Source organism: Mastomys coucha, unplaced genomic scaffold, assembly GCF_008632895.1.
Source record: "Mastomys coucha isolate ucsf_1 unplaced genomic scaffold, UCSF_Mcou_1 pScaffold15, whole genome shotgun sequence".
NCBI classification, from domain to species: Eukaryota; Metazoa; Chordata; class Mammalia; order Rodentia; family Muridae; genus Mastomys; species Mastomys coucha.
This window is the reverse complement of record NW_022196897.1, coordinates 150530787-150549860: the sequence shown is the minus strand read 5'-3', so window position 1 is coordinate 150549860 and position 19074 is coordinate 150530787. Positions and strand designations below refer to the sequence as shown.

General features: G+C 48.4%; 2 protein-coding genes across 2 annotated transcripts; one reads left to right on the top strand and one right to left on the bottom strand.

The window, feature by feature from the left end:
• Nucleotides 1-2176: 2176 nt before the first annotated feature.
• On the top strand, nt 2177-6035 carry Spint3 (serine peptidase inhibitor, Kunitz type 3). Its single transcript, XM_031373755.1, has 2 exons — nt 2177-2305; nt 5722-6035. Exons 1-2 carry the CDS (start codon nt 2230-2232, stop codon nt 5910-5912), a joined length of 267 nt encoding a protein of 88 aa, XP_031229615.1. The 5' UTR covers nt 2177-2229; the 3' UTR covers nt 5913-6035.
• A 1202-nt stretch (nt 6036-7237) lies between these two features.
• On the bottom strand, nt 7238-13362 carry Wfdc2 (WAP four-disulfide core domain 2). The gene is given in 6 exon segments (XM_031373753.1): nt 7238-7426; nt 9960-10106; nt 11954-12106; nt 12641-12719; nt 12722-12779; nt 13265-13362. Coding segments are annotated over 5 exon segments (519 nt in total). The 5' UTR covers nt 13348-13362; the 3' UTR covers nt 7238-7426; nt 9960.
• Nucleotides 13363-19074: the final 5712 nt, after the last annotated feature.

The window sequence follows — 19074 nt, the reverse complement described above, 5'->3', positions numbered from 1 at the left end:
TAATACAGAAGTAGAGGCTCACAGTCATCCATTGGACTGAGCACAGGGTCACCAATGAAGGAGCTAGAGAAAAGACTCAAGGAGCTGAAGGGTTTGCAGTCCCTTAGGACAAACAACAATATGAACTAACTAGTACCCTAAGAGCTCCCAGGGACTAGACCACCAACCAAAGAGTACACATGGTGGGACTCATGGCTCCATCTGTATATGTAGCAGAGGATGGCCTAGTCGGTCATCAATGGGAGGAGAAGCCCTTGGCCCTGTGAAGGTTCTATGCCCCAGTATAGGGGAATGCCAGGGCCAGGAAGCAGGAGAGGGTGGATTGGTAAGCAGGGGGAGGGAATAGGAGTTTTTTTTCAAAAGGGAAAACAGGAAAGGGGATATCACTTGAAATGTAAATAAAGAAAATATCTAATAATAATTAAAAGCAAAAACCTACAACTTAGCCAAGGATGACCTTGAACTTATGATCTTCCTGCCCCCAACTACCAAGTAGCAGGATTGCATAAACCACACCTTGCTTTTATTCTGAGTTTTTGTTATCTCTGCTTAAATACACCGAATTTGCTCCTTCTCTAATGAGGTGGCAGTTTCTAACTTTTAGCCCAAATGTGTGTTGTTCCCATAACTCCCTGGAAGCAGGTGTGAAGACAGCTCCTGTCAGTACAGTCAGGCTCAATGTAAGAGACTTGAGAAAGGTCTCTTTCATAAATGACATGAATCACTAGGACCGAACAGACCAGGGACACAGCCAGAGCTCTGAAACTCGTCCTCCACATGACTATGGTCACAGTAGTTTAATCTTCTTGCTTTGTTACAAAATGAAGTGCTTCTGCATATTTTCTGTTGCTATAACAAAACGCCTGAGACTGGATGCCTTATTTTAAAAAGAGTTTTACTGGCCAGGCGGTGGTGGTGCACACCTTTAATCCCAGCACTTGAGAGGCAGAGGCAGGGAGATTTCTGAGTTCGAGGCCAGCCTGGTCTACAGAATGAGTTCTAGGACAGCCAAGGCTACACAGAGAAACCCTGTCTCGAAATCCCCCCCCCCCAAAAAAAGAGTTTTACTTAGTTCAAAAAATAAAAAATCAAGGGTGAAAGTCCAAGAGGAGGTGGCTCCATCAGCTTGACATTCGATGAGAACCCCACCCCAACCCCAATCAACTGTCACAAGATGGCTGGTGACATTATACAAGGGATATATTTGAAAAGAAAGAGAACATATAGCAAGATTGAAAGTCAGAGAAGCTTAGGTTTGGTATTTTCAAGGATTTATTTTACTTTCAATTGTGTGTGTGTGGGGGTGCTGTTTGTGTGTGTACAGGAGCCCACAGAGGCCAGAGATGTTGGATTCTTTCAGAGCTGAAGTTACAGGTAGTATGCGGTGCTCACCTTGGATGCTAAGAACCCAAGTCAGGCCCTCTGTAAGAACAGTGTATGCTCATGGAGGCAGGAGAGAGGACTCCATGGTCAAAAGCACTAGCTGCTCTTCCAGAGGATCTAGGTTCAATTCCCAGCACCCACATGCAGTCTGGAACCCTCTGTAACTCCAGGCCTAGGGGATCCAGGACCTGCCTCTGGCTTCCATGGTTACCAGGCAAGCATGGGCTATAGACACTCACTCGCATAAAAATAAAAACCTAAATAACAAAAACCGAAACAGTCTATGCTCTTAACTGCTGAGCCACCCCTTCAGCCCCATGGCTTCCTCTTTGTAAACCAGTTCACTCTCAGGAGAACGAACTCAGGTCTCAAGAGCATATTCATCTCTTTCAAGAACAGCACCTGCAGAGTACCTTGCACTAAGTTCCACCTGTTGAAGATTTGACCATCTCTCTACAGTGCGGCCTGGGCGACCAAGTTTCCAAGGCGTGGATCCCTTGTTGACACCCTCACCCCCATAACCAAATCTTCCGGGAGTTCCTGTGTAAACTTCATAGACAAACAGTGTGTGAAGTGCATTCTGTGTGATGCTTGGAAACACAGAGGCACACAGCCAGTAGTAACTGCTCTTGCAGGGGCTTCTGTACCTAAATGGTGGTGGGTTGGCTTTGGAGGCCAGATCAGATATGTCCAGAAGGAAAGAGACTGAACTGTTCCAGAAGCAGCCAGCCCGGTGTGCAGCAGCAGTTAGGGGTGAGTGAGCAAGATTTGGGGTCAGCCCCTCCTCTTGGTCTCTTTTCTCTCTAAATAAGACAGCCCCAGGCTGGGCCACTGCTGGCAGACACCATGCAGCTCCAGGCCTTCTTCTTCTTTTTCCTGATCCTCATCTTCTGCCGAGAGCTTTACACAGAACCAAGAAAAGGTGAGTATGAAATGGAAGTCTCAGTGTAGAGCAGGAATCCAGTGGAGGCCCCGCAGTCAGGGTCTGGCTCTGACCTAGCAGGATAGGGAGCCAGTTCAAGTCATCATCAGACACTGTCAGGTATCTGCTATGTGCCAGGCTCCGTTCTAGGAGCTGAGTTACAGACAACAACCAAAGACACTGCCTTTAGCGAGTTTAAATTCTCGTGGGGAACAAAAGGCATTTAGCGTCTGTGACTGTGTAGTAGACAGCGAAGGAGCCATAGGAAAAAGAAATGGCCTCGTGGGGAAACAAGCTTTAAAGTTTGGATTTGTGATGGTCAATGTTAGACTAGGAGGGAGAGATGTAAGCTCACATTTGCTATGGAGAGAATTAGGACAGTTGGACCTCCCTACTAGGCCAGGCTCCTGCCTGGGCTGTCCCTGCTGCTGCTTAAGGAGTGGCTGTTGGAAGATGTAGAAGTGTAGTGTAATCCAGGCTATTTCCAGGATTTTTCCTGGATTACATCACACTCATTATAGCTCAGTGGGGGAAGCACTTTTTAGCATTCGCAAGCTCTGGGCTCCCAAGTCAGTAGCATCAGGGTTCAGATGTTGGCCCCACTACTTAGAAGCCCCAGGTGTGGTGTTTGGTCTCTCTCAGAATGTCTGTTTCTTCCTCTAAAAGATAAGAGTAATGGTTGTGTCTGCTTTCTTGATCAAATCTGATGTGTAGAGATGTGTTACTGTCACAGTTCTCCATGGCTTCACATGAAAGACTTTAGTCACATTTATAACACATACACTGTTGCATCTGAGAGTAAATGATTAAGTGATTTCCTCTTGGCTTTAATAGAATCGATGAGCTGGGCAGTGGTGGCGCATGCCTTTAATCCCAGCACTTGGGAGGCAGAGGCAGGCAGATTTTGGAATTTGAGGCCATCCTGGACTACAGAGTGAGTTCTAGGACAGCCAGGGCTATGCAGAGAAACCTTGTCTCAAAAAGAAAAAGAAAAAAAAAAAATAGAATCAACGAAGAGGAAAACAAAGACTGAGAAGCAGGTGGGGCTCCACCTCCTATTTACCTCTCCATACACACACACACACACACACACACACACACATACACACACACACACACAAACACACACACACACATATACACACACACATACACACACACATACACACACATACACACACACACACACACACACACACATATACACACACACACACACACACACACACACGTTTCCATCTTGACTGGATAAGCTCTTTAGCTTTTTTCCATTATATATTGTATTAGCACTGGCCTTACAGGATGTAGACAGGACAGAACCTAAACCTTTCCCTAACTAGGCTGCTGCCAAAATTCCACCAAAGATGTGTTCAATAAAGGAGACAGAATGAGAATCTGCATTTGCTATAGACTGCGCTGGCTTTGTCTGTTGGTACCCACCTCCCGGCCTTAGACACTCATCTCCCTGACTGTACTTTCCTCACATAACATTATAAGTCATGACAGCCGCAGGGAAGAGATCTCGGGGGTGCAGTGCAGCCGCAGAGCACCTGCTTGGTACACAGAGGCATCTTCCACTTGCCCCAAAGTTACTGTGATGAGTAATTGCAGGGACTAGGAGCTAAATCATTCTGTGATATGCTTTCCTTGAAAGCATAAAGATTTGATCTCCAGAACCTACATCAAAAAAAGAAAAAAGAAAGGAAGGAAAGAAAAGAGAAAACAGAAAAGGAAAAGAAAAGAAGAAAAAAGAAGCTGGGCAGTGGTGGCACACGCCTTTAATCCCAGAACTTGGGAGGCAGAGGCAGGCGGATTTCTGAGTTCGAAGCCAGCCTGGTCTACAGCAGAGTGAGTTCCAGGACAGCCAGGGCTATACAGAGAAACCTTGTCTCGAAAAACCAAAATAAAGAAGAAAAAAGAAAAAAAGAGAGCCATGATGGCTTGATTGTAATCCCAGAGCTGGGGAGGCAGAGACAGGGGGATTCACTGTCCAGCCAACCTAGCCTACTTGGTGAGTCCCAGGCTAGTGAGTGACTTTGACTCAAGAAAGAAAGAAAGAAAGAAAGAGAGAGAGAAAGAAAGAAAGAAAGAAAGAAAGAGAGAGAGAGAGATGAGGAGGAAGGGAGGAAGGAAGAGAGAAAGAGAGAGAGAGGGAGGGAGGGAGGGAAGAAGGAAGGAAGGAAGAAAGAAAGAAAGAAAGAAAGAAAGAAAGAAAGAAAGAAAGAAAGAAGGAAGGAAGGAAGGAAGGAAGGAAGGAAAGAAAGAAATGAAGAAAGAAGGAGGGAGAGAGAAAGACAGGCCAGCCTGAATAAAAGACACCTAAGCTTTTCCTTTGCCCTTCCCACCATGTGTGTGTCCAACACACACACACACACACACACACACACACACACACACACACACACACACATATACACACGGACATACACAGACAAAATAGTAATTGCGAAGATTAAAAACACATAGGGACAGATTCTTTGTTGAGTGTTTTCTGAGAACGCAGAGGCTGGCCTGTGCTGGGGTGAGGGCTGCAGGTTAGTGGCCAGGTTTGTATTGCTGGGTCTCATTGCTTAAGAAGGAAAGGCTAGTTAGTTCACCGCTATCCACTGACTTTTGCGTTGTTGGATTTACTGGTGCTTTCTATTGGTTGGTTTTGGTTGGTTTTGTTCCCTGTGTGTTACAGGGGTGGTGGTGTTTTGTTGAAAGGGATCTCACTGTATAGCTCTGCCTGGCCTGGCCCTCTCTATGTAGACTAGGCTGGCCCCCAACCCACAGACATCCTCTTGCCTCTGTCTCTCCTGAATGCTGGGATTAAAAGTGTATTCTCACACACCCAGCCTTTATTAGGTATCTTCAAACTCTCAACTAGCCCAAAAGTGTGAACATTAGACTCCCTTTTACAGTGAAGAAATCCGAAGGGATAGGTCCTTTGTTCAAGGTTAGATCGCTAGCAAATGATTGAGTCAGACTTGAAACCCTGTTCTCAGATCCTGGACTCACCCTTTCTCTGCAGTCTGTCTGTTCTGGAACAGACCATGAGATGGGAGGCAGAAACCTACAGGGTCCGACTATGGAAAATCAAATGGGAGGGGGCAAAGGAGATGAAGTGATCTGTTGCTTGTGTCACAGACAGCAAATTGGAAACTTCCACAAGTGATGTCTCCAGTCTCATACAGCAGTGGGTGGCAGAGCTAGATGTGAATGCACCTGAGAAGAAATCCTTGGCAAGGGAGTTTCGATACTTACTGAAGTCCAGACCATGGCCTCTGTGGAGATGGATAAGGCTGGGTGGGAAGCGGTGGCTGTTGTCAGTGACGTCAGCCTTGCATTTCGTGGTCATGGAAACCTCCAGTAGAGAAGAGTAGCCGAGGGGACCGGGATAGATTTAGTCTCCTTAACCTCTCTTCTTCTTCAAGTGCCCAGGAAGTCCTTACTGGCTATGTGCACACTTCCTAAGAAAAAGGGCGAATGCCGAGCCATGCTCGTGAGATGGTACTATAACTCCAAAATTGGCAAGTGTGAGTGGTTCCGCTATGGAGGCTGTGGAGGTAACGGGAACAACTTCCCGAGCAGAAATCAGTGCCAGACAGTCTGCACAAACACCTGACTTGTTGAAACAACCAGCCCTCCATGGAGTCAAGCTTCCCTACTGGGCCCTAAAGGGGTTTGTTTGTAAATAAAAAAAAAAAGTGCATCTCTCTAAATACATTTCCCTAAGTTCACGTCTATCTCTGAAATTGTATAGATGTTGTCATTCTGTTTAAAAAGCCTTCCTTACGGAGTACACACACTCAAGTACGCTGGGAAAATTTAGAAGTGCTGCTCACTTCTTAGTATGAATTACTCACGTCACCCACTGATAGAAAAATACTTCAAAGTAAGGGAGTGAGCTGGAAGTCAAAGAGTCTGAACCGAACTAAAAAGAAAAATGACCCTCAATTAAGGGATGTATGTGCCAGGTCCCACACTAAGCAGAAACAGGAAGAAGGGGGAAGAGAGCATGGGGGAAAACTGAAGATTTTAAGACCACTCTTAATTTTTAAAATAGGGTGGTCTTACCTATTACTAAAGTCAAGCCATGTCTTTCTGTTCCATGAAATGAAAACTGAAGAGCCCTGGTCCCAGGGGCCTCTGGTTCGCCCTAAGCAGCAATTATTACCCTCTGAGGGGAGTGGAGGGTGACATGGACCTAGTCCACTGTCATTTCAAGGATGCATAGGTACAAAGATAGACAGGGACTTCTTTTTAAAACCACAGGGTGGAGCCTGTGAGATGGCTCAGTGGGTAAGGGTACTTGCCACCAAGTCTGACTCCCTGAGCGTGATCCCTGAACACTCACATAATGGAAAAAAAAAAGAGAGAACCATTTCCTGCAAGTTGTCTCTTTCTGAACCTGGTATTTGCCATTTGGCTAGCCTGGCTGGCCAAGATCTGGGAATTAGCTTGTCTCCAGCCCCAGCCCCAGGTATTCTGCTGCACTTAATTGTTTTATACACATGTGCTGGGGATCGAACTCAGGTCCTCTTGCTTGTACAGCTGACAGACACTTAGCTGACAGCCTTCTCACTGGACCCCTGGATTGCTATGAATTACTCTGAGGGCTCTGAGGAGCCAGGAAGCCTCATGAGTGTGTCTCTCAGCACTATGGCTGGCACAGAGGCATGCAACACACGCAGCAGTGGGTCTGAGTGATTTTAGAAGCATTCCCACACCTCTTTGAGGCCATATTGTCTCCATGACCCTTGAAGAATAGCCACCCTCACAGGCCTGATGTAAGGATCCACTGGAGAAATGCTAACATGGCAGAGGCACACCTGAATTATTGTTCACAACTCCAGAATGAATCCCTCCCTGGATTCTGTACCTCGATGACTCAGTTGTCCCGTCCTGTCCCACCCATCTAATCCAAGTCAAGAGAAACAGAAGTGAGTGAGGAGAGCAGGTGTTATAGCTTCTCCATTGCTTAAAGTGATCACTTTATTGGTTGGAAAAAGGAGATGCTTTTGTGGGACCAGGAAGAAATGCAAAGGCCAGAGAGAAAGGAGGCCACAGGAATGACACCAGATGCACGGTCCAGAAGAAGCAACCTCTCTCCGTTCCTCAGGCTGCTGGTGGCTGAAGCTGGAAGGAAGACCATAGCATTGTCATCAATAACACCTATCATACTAGACCCGAGGGTCACCCAGCTGCCCCCTAGCCCGTCACACTTGCACACACAGCAGAGTACTACCTTCTTGTGGGCTTGCCTCGTATGCTTCAAATCAAACCTGTTCCAGGACCTACTTGAATACACCACGGTCCCAAATGAACCTTGTAGCCTTACTGGAGACCCATAAACATTTATTTCCCTAAGAATCTTCCTTCTATCACCAAAGAGTCCCACCATGCCTTCATTCCTCAGATCAAGTTGAGTTACCTTGACCATATAGATGCTATTTATCCCATCCTAAAAGCACATAATTGTGGGCAAGGAGATGAAGAGGCTAGGTAAGGGTCAGAGCTGAAGTCTGGATTGTGGTCATCCTGTTTGCAATGCTCACCACACAGGGCAGCATTCATGGAGATAAGAGACCATTGGTATCGTAGCAGAGTGCAGGGTCCTGGGAAGACTGCAGGGCTCTCCTACCCACTGAAAAGCATACTTTGAAATAACAAGCATGAGGCCTTGGGCACACTCCCCCTCTGGGTTTCAGTTATCTCTGTGTGCACTAAGAGAGTCCAGCAAGCTGTGTTTGCAACCAAAGGCTTGTCCAAGTTCTCGCTCAGCCTGCTCCCTCAGCCTCAGACAGCATCCCCGCCCCGAATCTCACCAAACCACCAATCATTGCTTCATACTTTTATGCCAGCTCCGGATCACCCCTGGGGAGGCCTTTTCTGACTGCTCCTACTCCATCCCTCCTCCCTCAAGCCGGGGTGACATTTCCTCATCTGTTTCCCACAGCAGTGGGCACTGATGAGTGACGCAGACCGTGTCATCAATCACTGTACTGCAAGCTGGGGGTCGGGGGGAGGGAGAGTGGTCACCTTTCTGTCCTAGAACCTCAGACAGTCGCACTGCAGGATCACCTAATGGGACAACCAAATATCTGTCTCCGTTTCCCCCTTTTTAACACCTACCGTGTGGCATATTTAGTGTTTAAGTGAATGTGTGTGGTTTTCCTGTGTGTACCTATGTATACCTCACGTGTGTGCAATACCCTTAGAAACCAGAAGAGGTCATCTGAGCCCCTCAACTGGAGTTATAGATGGTTATCAGCAACCAGGTGGGTACTGGGACTCAAACCTGTGTCCTCTGCAAGAGCAGTAAGTGTTTTTAAACACCTACACCGCCTCTCTAGCCCCAACTTAATAGTATTTTAGTTTTAATCACACACAAAGGAAAGGGTAACTTATAAATTTCTTCTTTTAGTGCCCGAGGCACTAAAGGTACTGAATTTAGTCCTGGCTATCTCAAATGAAATACTTAGCTCATTATCAGACACAACTAATAAATGCAACCAAGGTTAGCAACCTTGACCAATTTATCCACAAAGGTGGGCCTTTAGAGTAAATGAACATCAACCCGCATGCAAAGGGATGCCATCCCCTCACCGCACCAGCCATTGTCCCCTCCCCGCACCAGCCATTGTCCCCTCCCTAGGACAGCTGCCCACTCCCAAATCCTAACTAACTGAAGTTCCTGGTAAACAAAAAGCGAGTTCAGCTACGACTTATCAGCAACCCCCACTGTTTGTCATGAAATGGTGAACTGGCCACCGCTCTCTCCTGCCTCCATCCCGGGCAGGATCTTCCCATCTGTTCATCCTCTGGTGAGTCTGGGGATCTTCTCCTGCCCTCTACAGCCTAGCTACAGGGCAGCATACTCTAGGAGAGTCCTTGGAGAATGTTGGGGTGAGTGTCTTTCTAAGGACACACCTCTCTGGGTTGAGACAATGACCTCTACGTTCCTAAGATGAACTGTCCCAGGCCCTAGATAACTTTGGCTTCCCTTTCACATGTCTATTCAGCCTTTGAGTCCTTCCTTAAACGCCCCAGCGATGTCCTTGTCTTCATATTGCTGCCTCCTCCAGCTGAGCATGCTCACATTCCTTCTCCCACTTCCCACCTTCTTGGTAAGGCTTCACCAACTGTCCCACGTACAAGTTACGCCCCTCTCGTCCCCTCCCCCAGGTACAGTTCACTCCTGTTCTCCTGTCTCACAGCAGGTGCCTCCCTGTGACAAAATCAACCTGTTTCTTTCTTTCCTCACCACTAGACAAGAAAACCTATCACCCAGCCTCTCCTGTCTTGTTGGCTCTCACATTATTCACATAGTATAGATAAATAGTAGTTAAGTTAATGAAAGTGAATAAATAGATCTGTTGACCGGGCGGTGGTGACGCACACCTTTAATCCCAGCACTTGGGAGGCAGAGGCAGGCGGATTTCTGAGTTCGAGGCCAGCCTGGTCTACAGAGTGAGTTCCAGGACAGCCAGGGCTACACAGAGAAACCCTGTCTCGAAAAACCAAAAGAAAAAGAAAAAAAGAAAAAAGAAAAGAAAAGAAAAAAAACCAGATCTGTTATTACGGGGTTTTCCTGCCTCTTCCTTTTCAACTTACCGTAAGGACCCTCATACCTAGGCACTTCTGAACCTTCTCTCCTGCTCCTACCTACCTCAGAATTTGGGTGTGGTGCAGGCCATCTTCCCACATCCATTGCGGCAGCATTTCATGTTGCCAGAACACTGGCTGTCCGCCTGGCACTGGTCCTCGCAGAGGCCGAGCTTGGGGAAGTCCACGCTGGGGCAGCTGCCCTGCTTTTCTAGGTAGACAAGGGTGTAAGGGGAGGGACGCTGAGGGTAGACAGGTAGACAACCAGCAAAGCCTGGCTGAGCACTGCCCTGGTTCACCAACAGCAGAGCTACTTATCTGAGTTCGTCATGGGACCCTGAGCTGCTCTCAGGGGTCCTGGGGAGATTATCTGCAAGCCTCAATTCCTGCTCCAAGATAACTTTGAAATCACAGAACCTCCATTTGAGTCCTAGCTCAGCCATTTTCTACCCTGGTGGCCTAGAGCCCAAATCTCCCAGAGCACTAGTCTTTAGATGTCACATGGAATCCCTGTCACCACACTGTGGGGCTGTTACAAAAGCAAGTGTCCCCTATATACACCACCCAGAAAGATCAAACTACTTGGCAACAGTAATTAATTATAAGTGCCACCAGCTAATTAGCTCCTGCAGTGAACTAATTGTGTGCCTAGCTCAGGCACAAGTTCATCCAGTTCGCATAAGAATCTTTTTTTTTTTTAGATTTATTTATTTATTTATTTATTTGTTATATGTAAGTACATTGTAGCTGTCTTCAGACACACCAGAAGAGGGTGTCAGATCTCATTATGGGTGGTTGTGAGCCACCATGTGGTTGCTGGGATTTGAACTCAGGACCTTTGGAAGAACAGTCAGTGCTCTTACCTGCTGAGCCCTCTCTCCGCCCCACCCCCACACCCCGTACAAGAATCTTAAAAGAAGAGAACCGTTCGGCTAATATTTCCTTACATTGCAGATGGGGAAACTGAGGCAGTAGAGGGTTAAGTGTTTTTGCCTAAGGCCATAGAGGACTGAGGCACGATTTGAACCACAGGAGATCTGGCTCCAGGGTATATGCATTTGCCACCAGGCTCTATGCTACTTTATAAGCTGTAAAGTGCAGTGCACATGTGAGAGGTGATACACATTCTCCACAATGACTCCCATAAGTACTGCCAAGCATATTCACTCAGAGCCACGGCCCTCCATACAGACAGGATCACCCGTGCAGATATAAAAACCACCACCACACACCCATACACACCCCTCACACCACATAGCACACACCACACACACCAATCCCATACCCTGTTCCATTCAATAGAAGTAGCAGGTGAGAGCCAGGCCTGGTGAAAGGCAGGATGCAGACAGTGAAATGGGTAGGCAGGTAAAGGACCATGAAAGGAGAGGTTGCCAGCATCCTGGCTTTGCTAGTGCGGGTGCTCTTGGTGGCTACCCTGAGACAAAGTGACAATAACCAGGAGAGGATGTAGTATCAAAACTCGTGCAGAACTCCTACTCTTTCGAATACCATTACATTTAGCCCACATATCTACACATGTGCGTTAGCATGCCCACTTTGCAGATAAGCAGGCAGAGTTTCAAAGAGCAAATTATTTCAGGTTCACACACTTAGGAAATGGCTAGGAATCAAGCCTCCAGGCTCTTCCCTGGCTTAGGACATCATCTCCATCTGGCCTGTCCATCTGACACAAGGAAACAATATCTCTATCCAGCTGACAGCTTGATGTGCCAGCTGGCTCAGTCTCCATCTTTTCCTGGTCCTTCCTTTTCCAGGCCCATCCATAGCACCTCTACAGCCAAAATCTGCCCTCCACGGGCAAGCCTCACCTCCCCCTTCCACCTTCCTATTCAGCATCTTAGGACCCCTAAGGATAAATGCTCCCAGTCTCTCCTGGCATTGTTGGGAAAAATAGTAAAGGCAAAATGAGGGGCAGGGGCTGTAGCCCCGAAATCGACCAGAAATTACAAACTTTAGTTTGTGTTCCCTTCTCGCCCCCATCCCGACCTCCTAGCCTCAGCTTTTCCCTCTTGAAAATAAGATGCTTAGGTTCCATACCTCCGTCGCCTCCTCCCCTGGTCACAGCCAGTAGCTTCGTGGAGACTTGACCTCCCGATAGTGGAGTAGTGTGGGCCAGGCCGGCTGATTGAGTAGTAGTACCAGTCTCTGAGAGCTCAGTACCAGTCCCTGAGAGCTCTCCTTCGCTCAGTCCTGAAGGTGGTGGAAATAAAGACACAAGAGGGAAATCCAGCGTCAAAAAAAAAAAAAAAAAAAAAAAAAAAAAAAAAAAAAAAAAAATTCCCTCCCTCAGGTACAAACCTTGAGTCTTGCCAGGCCAGACTGTGGAAGGCCCTGCTCGAGGGACCCCCAGAGGCAAGAGGTTCCTAAGGCTCGGGACCCAGCCCTCTCACCACCCAGGGTTTGCCCTCCGACTGCAGCCTAGGAAGCCACTGCTTCGGGTCCCGGAACAAAGTCTCGCTGTGCGTGCCCGGAAGCCCGTCATGCACCAGAGAATCGAGTCCAGCCAGGAATGGGGGGGACCTCCTCCCACTGGGCCGCGCCTCTGTGACGCCTTTGTCCCTCGCATCTACCCCAGGGCAGACAAGGGAGGGCACGTGTGGCTCGGGTTTCCACCGCTTCTCGGGGTCCCTGGGTCTGGGAATGCCATTCTTCGCCAAACCCAAACCCGGGCGCTCCCTCCTCTCGCAGCCCCACCCTGTCCCCGCCAGGTCACCGCCGGGCTACCATTAGGCTCTGAGCAGACATAGCTGCAGCCGGCCTGGCAGCACTTGCGGTTGTCCGCGCAGTCCTTGTCCAAGGCACACACTCCTCTACACAGCCCGTAATTGGTTCGAGCTGGGGGCACACGCCGGGTTTCTCTGCTCTGGTGGGAGCAGAGAATTGTCCGGGAGAACGGAGCCCAGTCCCACTGGCATACCCTCTCCCTGCTCCGAGATCCCCAAATTACAACCCCAAGGATTCTCTGGCCCAGGGGCCCCCATAACATCATCCCACAGGGCCTTATCCCCGGGCCAGGGGTCTCTGACACTAGAGAGTACCCTAACCCTTGGCTTCAGAGCCCCCAGTCCTCTGGGAACTTGAGTCTCTGCTTGGAAGCTCTGGCCATCCAGGGAGCTTCCCCAGCTCCTCTTCATCCGGCCTCTGCTTTGAGCGCAGAGAGAGCCTTCGCCCCTCCAACTTTAAGCCTTCATTGGTCTCCCCTCTTCCTGTACATTGGACCCCAGATCCTAAGCTTCAAGGATCACTAGCCCTCGTCCCCAGAGTTGCAAAATTTAAATTTTCACTGGTCTCCCTCCCACTTTAGTCCCAGAACCTCCACTTCTGAGACTCCCGCACTCCTGGCTGCACTCACCTGTGGCTGAGAGGGGGTTGAACGGCAGCAGCCCGAGTAGGAGGCCTGCGGCCAGCAAACAGAGGCGACAGGCAGGCATGGTGCAGGTGTGACTTGCAGCCAGGATGGGGGGGATTTAACCACTCGCGCCGGGGGGCGGGGCCGAGTGAGGGGTGCAGGAGGCGGGTAGGAAGCACAGCGGGCAGCGCGGGCGCCCTGCCACCTCACAGGCCATTTCACAATCCCCCGGGATCAGGTGTCACTCTTGGCTCTGGTGGGAACCAGGAACCTAGACAGCTTCCAAGCCGGCTGCAGCCGGACACTTGTCCACCCCTCCCTCTCTTCCTACCTTTCTAGGGCCTGAGGGCAAGGCAGGGCAGCTGGAGCAGAAGGCCCAGACCCAGAGTCCCTGGGCTTGTTTTTTGTTTTTTTGTTTTTTTGTTTTTTTTTTTAAAGAATCTGTTGTCCTCCCTGGAGTGACTAGATTCCAAGATTAAGGAGGGAATGGCAAGGCTGCAGGGATGGAGCCAAAAGGAGGCAAAAGATGCTGGGGATTAAGTGGCCAAGATTGGGGCCAAATGGATGGATCAGCATGCAGAGCCCTGTTCGGGGATTAGTAGAGGCTGGTGTAGAGTTAAGACTCATTTGTTAATGAGTCTTACCACTGAGAAACCCAGCTGACAAGGAACATGCCCAGGAAGGAGCAACACCCATGCAATTTCCAGCCCTTTCAGGCTTATCTTTTGCTTTTTCCCACCCCAGTCCATTAGGGCAGGATGGGGTATTTCGCTACTATGATTAGAGCGTGATTTCAGTCACCCACATATGGTCCACAGGCTGAACCACTTGTCCCCAACCTAAATTCCTGGTTAAAGCTGTTCAGGCAAGATTTTGAATCTCCATCTCTGTTTCCAGGCTCTGTTTCCTCCACCAAATTTCCTACCAAATAACATAGAACCGAGAGAGTGTGACGATGGTGACTATGCAAAGCTGGCACCTTCAGGATACTTCTCTTTTTACTATCAGGTAAAACTTAGCAGTGCAAACTCGGTGTCTTAGTTAGGGTTTTACTGCTGTGAAGAGACACCATGACCAAGGCAACTCTCATAAGGACAACATTTCATTGGGGCTGGCTTACAGGTTCAGAGGTTCAGTCCATTATCATCAAGGCAGGAGCATGGCAGCATCCAGGCAGGCACGGTGCAGGAGGAGCTGAGAGTTCTACATCTTCATCTGAAGGCTGCTAAGACTGTCTTCTAGGCAGCTAGGGTAACAGTCTTAAAGTCCACCGCCACAGAGACACACTTCCTCCAACAAAGCCACGCCTACTCCAACAAGGCCACACCCCTCTGGGCCAAGCGTATTCAAACCACCACACTGGGCAGGTGCAGGAATGGACTTTACTCTAAAAGCCTCCCCATTTGGATTTATAAAAGTTTCCATAATAAAGTGCTCCCCTTTCCTTTGTTGCCAAGAGTATCCTTGTGGAGTTTACTCTCATGTGCTCCTGGCCTCGGAAAGCTAACCAGTGAGACTCTCTTGTGTCTTGGCTGGGTTCATTTTAGCTTTGCACGGGACATGATGGGAACCACCATATCCGGTTACCGTAATCAAAAGGGGGCTGTCCGGTGCTGGTCCTGGAGTGACAGGGACTACGTTCCACCTCCTCCACTTCCTATCTGAAGGGCCTTGGATAAAACTCCTCCCCTTTTTAAGAGTCATTTTGTCATCTGTAAAAAATGATGATTGAGGGCTGGGGATATGTCTCAGTGGGCATAGCATCTGCCTGGTGTGTGTGAGGACCTAGGTTCAATTCTCAGGGCTACAGAGAGAGGAAAAGAATGATGATTAAAGTCATGCCCCTTGCTTGAAAGAACCATAACATCATCCATAGTCCTTGACATAGGAACCCCAGGGGCTGGTATGTGACTACCACATACACAGTCACGGGGCCCCGACAAATGATAAATGCCCACTGTTACGAAGGAGCCTGATGAGTGTGGCCTACCCTCCACATTCCTGAGTCCCATGGCCTTGGATTCAACCCACCTCTGATGGAAAATACTTGAGGACAAAACTGCACCTGTCATTCTTCTCGTTGTTCCTTAAACAATACAGTGTCCGGTCGCTTGTGGCAGAGGGTGTTTCACAAGATTTAAAGTACAACAGACTATACATGTGTTCTAGGAAAACACTGTAGATTTTTATTTAATACATTTTATTATTCTAAATGTACAGCCCATTGAACCTGTTCATGCATCTTTGCCAGTGGCTGGGTCTTCCTCACACTTTGTGTTTCTGGTAAGTTACTGGAGTTTAGCGTTTTGAAGCAGTTTGGTAAGATCTTTATTAAATTGCTCCTGCCTGACCAGGGAACCCCGAATTCAGCCTCTCAAAGACCACAGCAGAGTTGGGACCTTTCTGACAGAGCTCTGTCCCTTTGGACTAGGTTGCCGAGCACATCCTGACTTGGATTTGGGCTCCTTGTCAGCCTTTCCCCAGGGTCTGCTACAGTGACTTCGTCTTTCTTGGCCAGCTCTCTGGCATCTTTCTCTTGCCGCCTTGGGCAGTGTGACACAGCTGTGAGAGCAGTGGTACCCACGGTTGCCTCACTAAGGGGCAATGACAGCCAGAGGTGACAGATGACTCCAAAGGGACAGAATGTTCCAGACCTAACATGTATCATATGATACGCATAAGAACTCCCAGAGACTGTGGCAGCAGAAGCAACACCTGCGCAGGTTCACACCAGACAAAATTCCTGTACTGAGAAAGGAAGTGGGCATCAAGTCCCACCCCTAACCAAGAAGCTACGTGCAATTGGCAAGGTTTCTCCAGTGCAGTGTTGCTGGGCATATCAGCCATACTTCACAACAGGCCCCATGCCAGGGGGTAGTGGGCCAACACAAAATGAACTCTTTTTTGTGTACTTTTTATTTTGTTTTGGTATTTTATGTCTTCACGGTTTTTTTGTTCAGTTTGATTTGATTTTCATTTTTCTTTTTTTCTTTTTTCTTTTTTGATTGGGGGATGGGGTGGGAGAGAAAGAACATGAAATTGGGTGGGTAGGAGGATAGTGTGGCCTTTCGAGTTGGGGGAGGGGAAGAATGTGATAAAGATATGTTATTTCTTTTTTGTTTGTTTGTTTGTTTTTTCCAAGACAGGGTTTCTCTGTGTAGGCCTGGTTGTCCTGGAACTCACTCTGTAGACCAGGCTGGCCTCGAACTCAGAAATTTGTTTGCCTCTGCCTCCTAAGTGCTGGGATTAAAGGCATGTGTCACCACTGCCCAACTAAGATTTGTTATTTCTTTTTAAAAATTAGTAGAAAATTAAAACAAGTATTTCCAGGGGAAAATGTCAGGATTGGGAGGGGCACTCCGCTGTATTCAGGGGACTTGGGCATGCAAATGCCAAGACAATGACAAGGGAGTTACACAAGAAGTACCTGCAAGCCTCTTCTGGCTCCAGGGACCCAAGATTCTGTAAGGCCCTGGAGGATTCTGCTGCTGGAGACAAGAGACTTCTGCAACATTAAAAACTCTATGCCAGATGGTATGGTAGACTTTGCTGATATGAATGCATCCAACTGCCGAGATGAAGAAGGACTTTGGTAAAGTGGCTGAAAAGGTCTCCTCCAGCTTTGCAGGCCCAGCCTGGGCACTGGAGACATGCCATTGCTGGGAGGGGCCGGGGCTATTTACTCTGAGCTCAGAGAAAGTCAATAGCAAGGAGGGTGAGAGCGAGGTGGGGTCACAGTCGTGGGCAGGCTACTGAAACCCAGGGCACACAGAGGACACTTTGGTGAATAACTGGTTTAGCCTGTGGACCAAATGGCTACTGAACATTTTTTCCTGGGCACGGCTGCACACGACTTTCTTCCAGAACTTATCCACCTTCCTTGGTCGGGATATCACCAGGGCCAACCTCTCCTAGACTCTCATAAGCTCCCTTGCTGACTGGCCCTCTCTTACTGGAATGTGGATTAGTGTAAGGGGGAAGGGGAGAGGCAGGTAGAGGATGGGAATGAAAGTTCTTAAGGTCAGGTTGATCTTGGTACCAGATTCTGAGCTAGGCTGGCCTACAGTCTCTCTTCTGCATATACAAGAACAGAGTACCAGCGTGCAAGTGAGGAGTAAATGGCTTCTGGCGTGTGGCTCAGAGCAGTGCTTCACCTTCAGAAGGACCCACAATGTCTTCCCCAAAGTGAGCGAGCATCATTGCAAATCTTGTAGGGACTGTTCAGAGGGCTAAGGAGAAGAGCAGAAAACAGGGGGTGGCAGACCCAGCTGGAGCCCGGATATTATTAGCTCACACGGTTCATTTCTAAATTTTGAACTAGTTGCCAATGTTTAAAAGCGAAGAGCTTCATATAAAGAAAATAGCCTTCTCAGTTCTCTCAGAAATAGTACAGAATCTGGCAGCAAGTCCTTGGATTCAGAACGCAATCATCAGTCAGAGCGCGACTCTCAGAACTGGGCCTGCACCAGTCACCTGGAGGGCTTGTTGAGATGTGGCTTGTGGGGAACTAGGGTTATAACCCGGTTGGTAGATTGCTTGCCGATCATACAGGAAGCCCTGGGTTCCAGCTACCAGAGCTGCATAAAGGGGGCATGGTGCTACATACCTGGAGGCAGGATCACCCGACATTCAAACTCATCCTTGGCTACCTAGCAAGTTTGAAGCCAGCCTGGGCTACGTGAGATCACCTCTAGAACAGGTCTGAGTGGAATCTGAGAGTGTGTACTTCTAACAGGATTCCAGATGCTGCCAGAGAAGCGGCCACATTCAGGACGCTGTGATGGAGAGCTATGCTGGCATGCTTTCTCTTTATGAGAGAAACCATCATTCCTTGTCCCGTGTGCAAAACTGACCAGTAACCACCCATCCAAGTACATTTATAGCTGTGCTCTGTAGGGTGGGCATGCCCTGGAGTTCACTGGAAAGTAGCTTGCAGGTATTTAACAATACTATGGGTTCAGAAACATCAGTCCCACTTTGCAGATTAAAAAAACCTGTGGTTAGGTAAGGTAGTGTGACTGGCTGGCAGGAGCCCAGCCCATCAATCAAAAGACACTTGCCAGTACCTTTTGTTCCAATGGCTTCAGTTATTTCAATATTAAACCCACCCATCCCATCCCACACACACACACTCCTGAGTTTTAAGAAAAAATTGCATGTTATTGTGAGGCATGCCTTTAATGCCAGAATTTAAGAAGTAGAGGCAGGCAGATCTGTTGAGTTTGAAGTCAGCCCAAGCAAGTCAGGGCTACAAGGTGAGAACCTGTTTCAATAAATAAATAAATAAAATTTTAAAAATAAAAGTTAATGTACTGGGTTTCTGAGATGGTTTGGATGGTTAAAAGCACTTAAAATGGCTTGCCCTTCAAGCCCTGACAATCTGAACTCAAGCCCCAGAGACCACGGGATGGAGAGAGAAGCAGCTCCACCAGGTTGTCGTCTGACCTCCAGCTGTGACATGTGAACACAACAGCTGTGACATGTGCACACACACCAGCTGTGACATGTGCACACACACCAGCTGTGACATGTGCACACACACCAGCTGTGACATGTGCACACACACCAGCTGTGACATGTGCACACACACCAGCTGTGACATGTGCACACACACCAGCTGTGACATGTGCACACACACCAGCTGTGACATGTGCACACACACCAGCTGTGACATGTGCACACACACCAGCTGTGACATGCACACACACCAGCTGTGACATGTGCACACACCAGCTGTGACATGCACACACACCAGCTGTGACATGTGCACACACCAGCTGTGACATGTGCACACACACCAGCTGTGACA

Bases quoted from the DNA above. Each gene is read 5' to 3' on its own strand.
- Spint3 (XM_031373755.1), top strand. From the start codon at position 2,230: ATGCAGCTCCAGGCCTTCTTCTTCTTTTTCCTGATCCTCATCTTCTGC. The intron at 2,306-5,721 runs GTGAGTATGAAA...TTCTTCTTCAAG, and splicing joins TTACACAGAACCAAGAAAAG to TGCCCAGGAAGTCCTTACTG.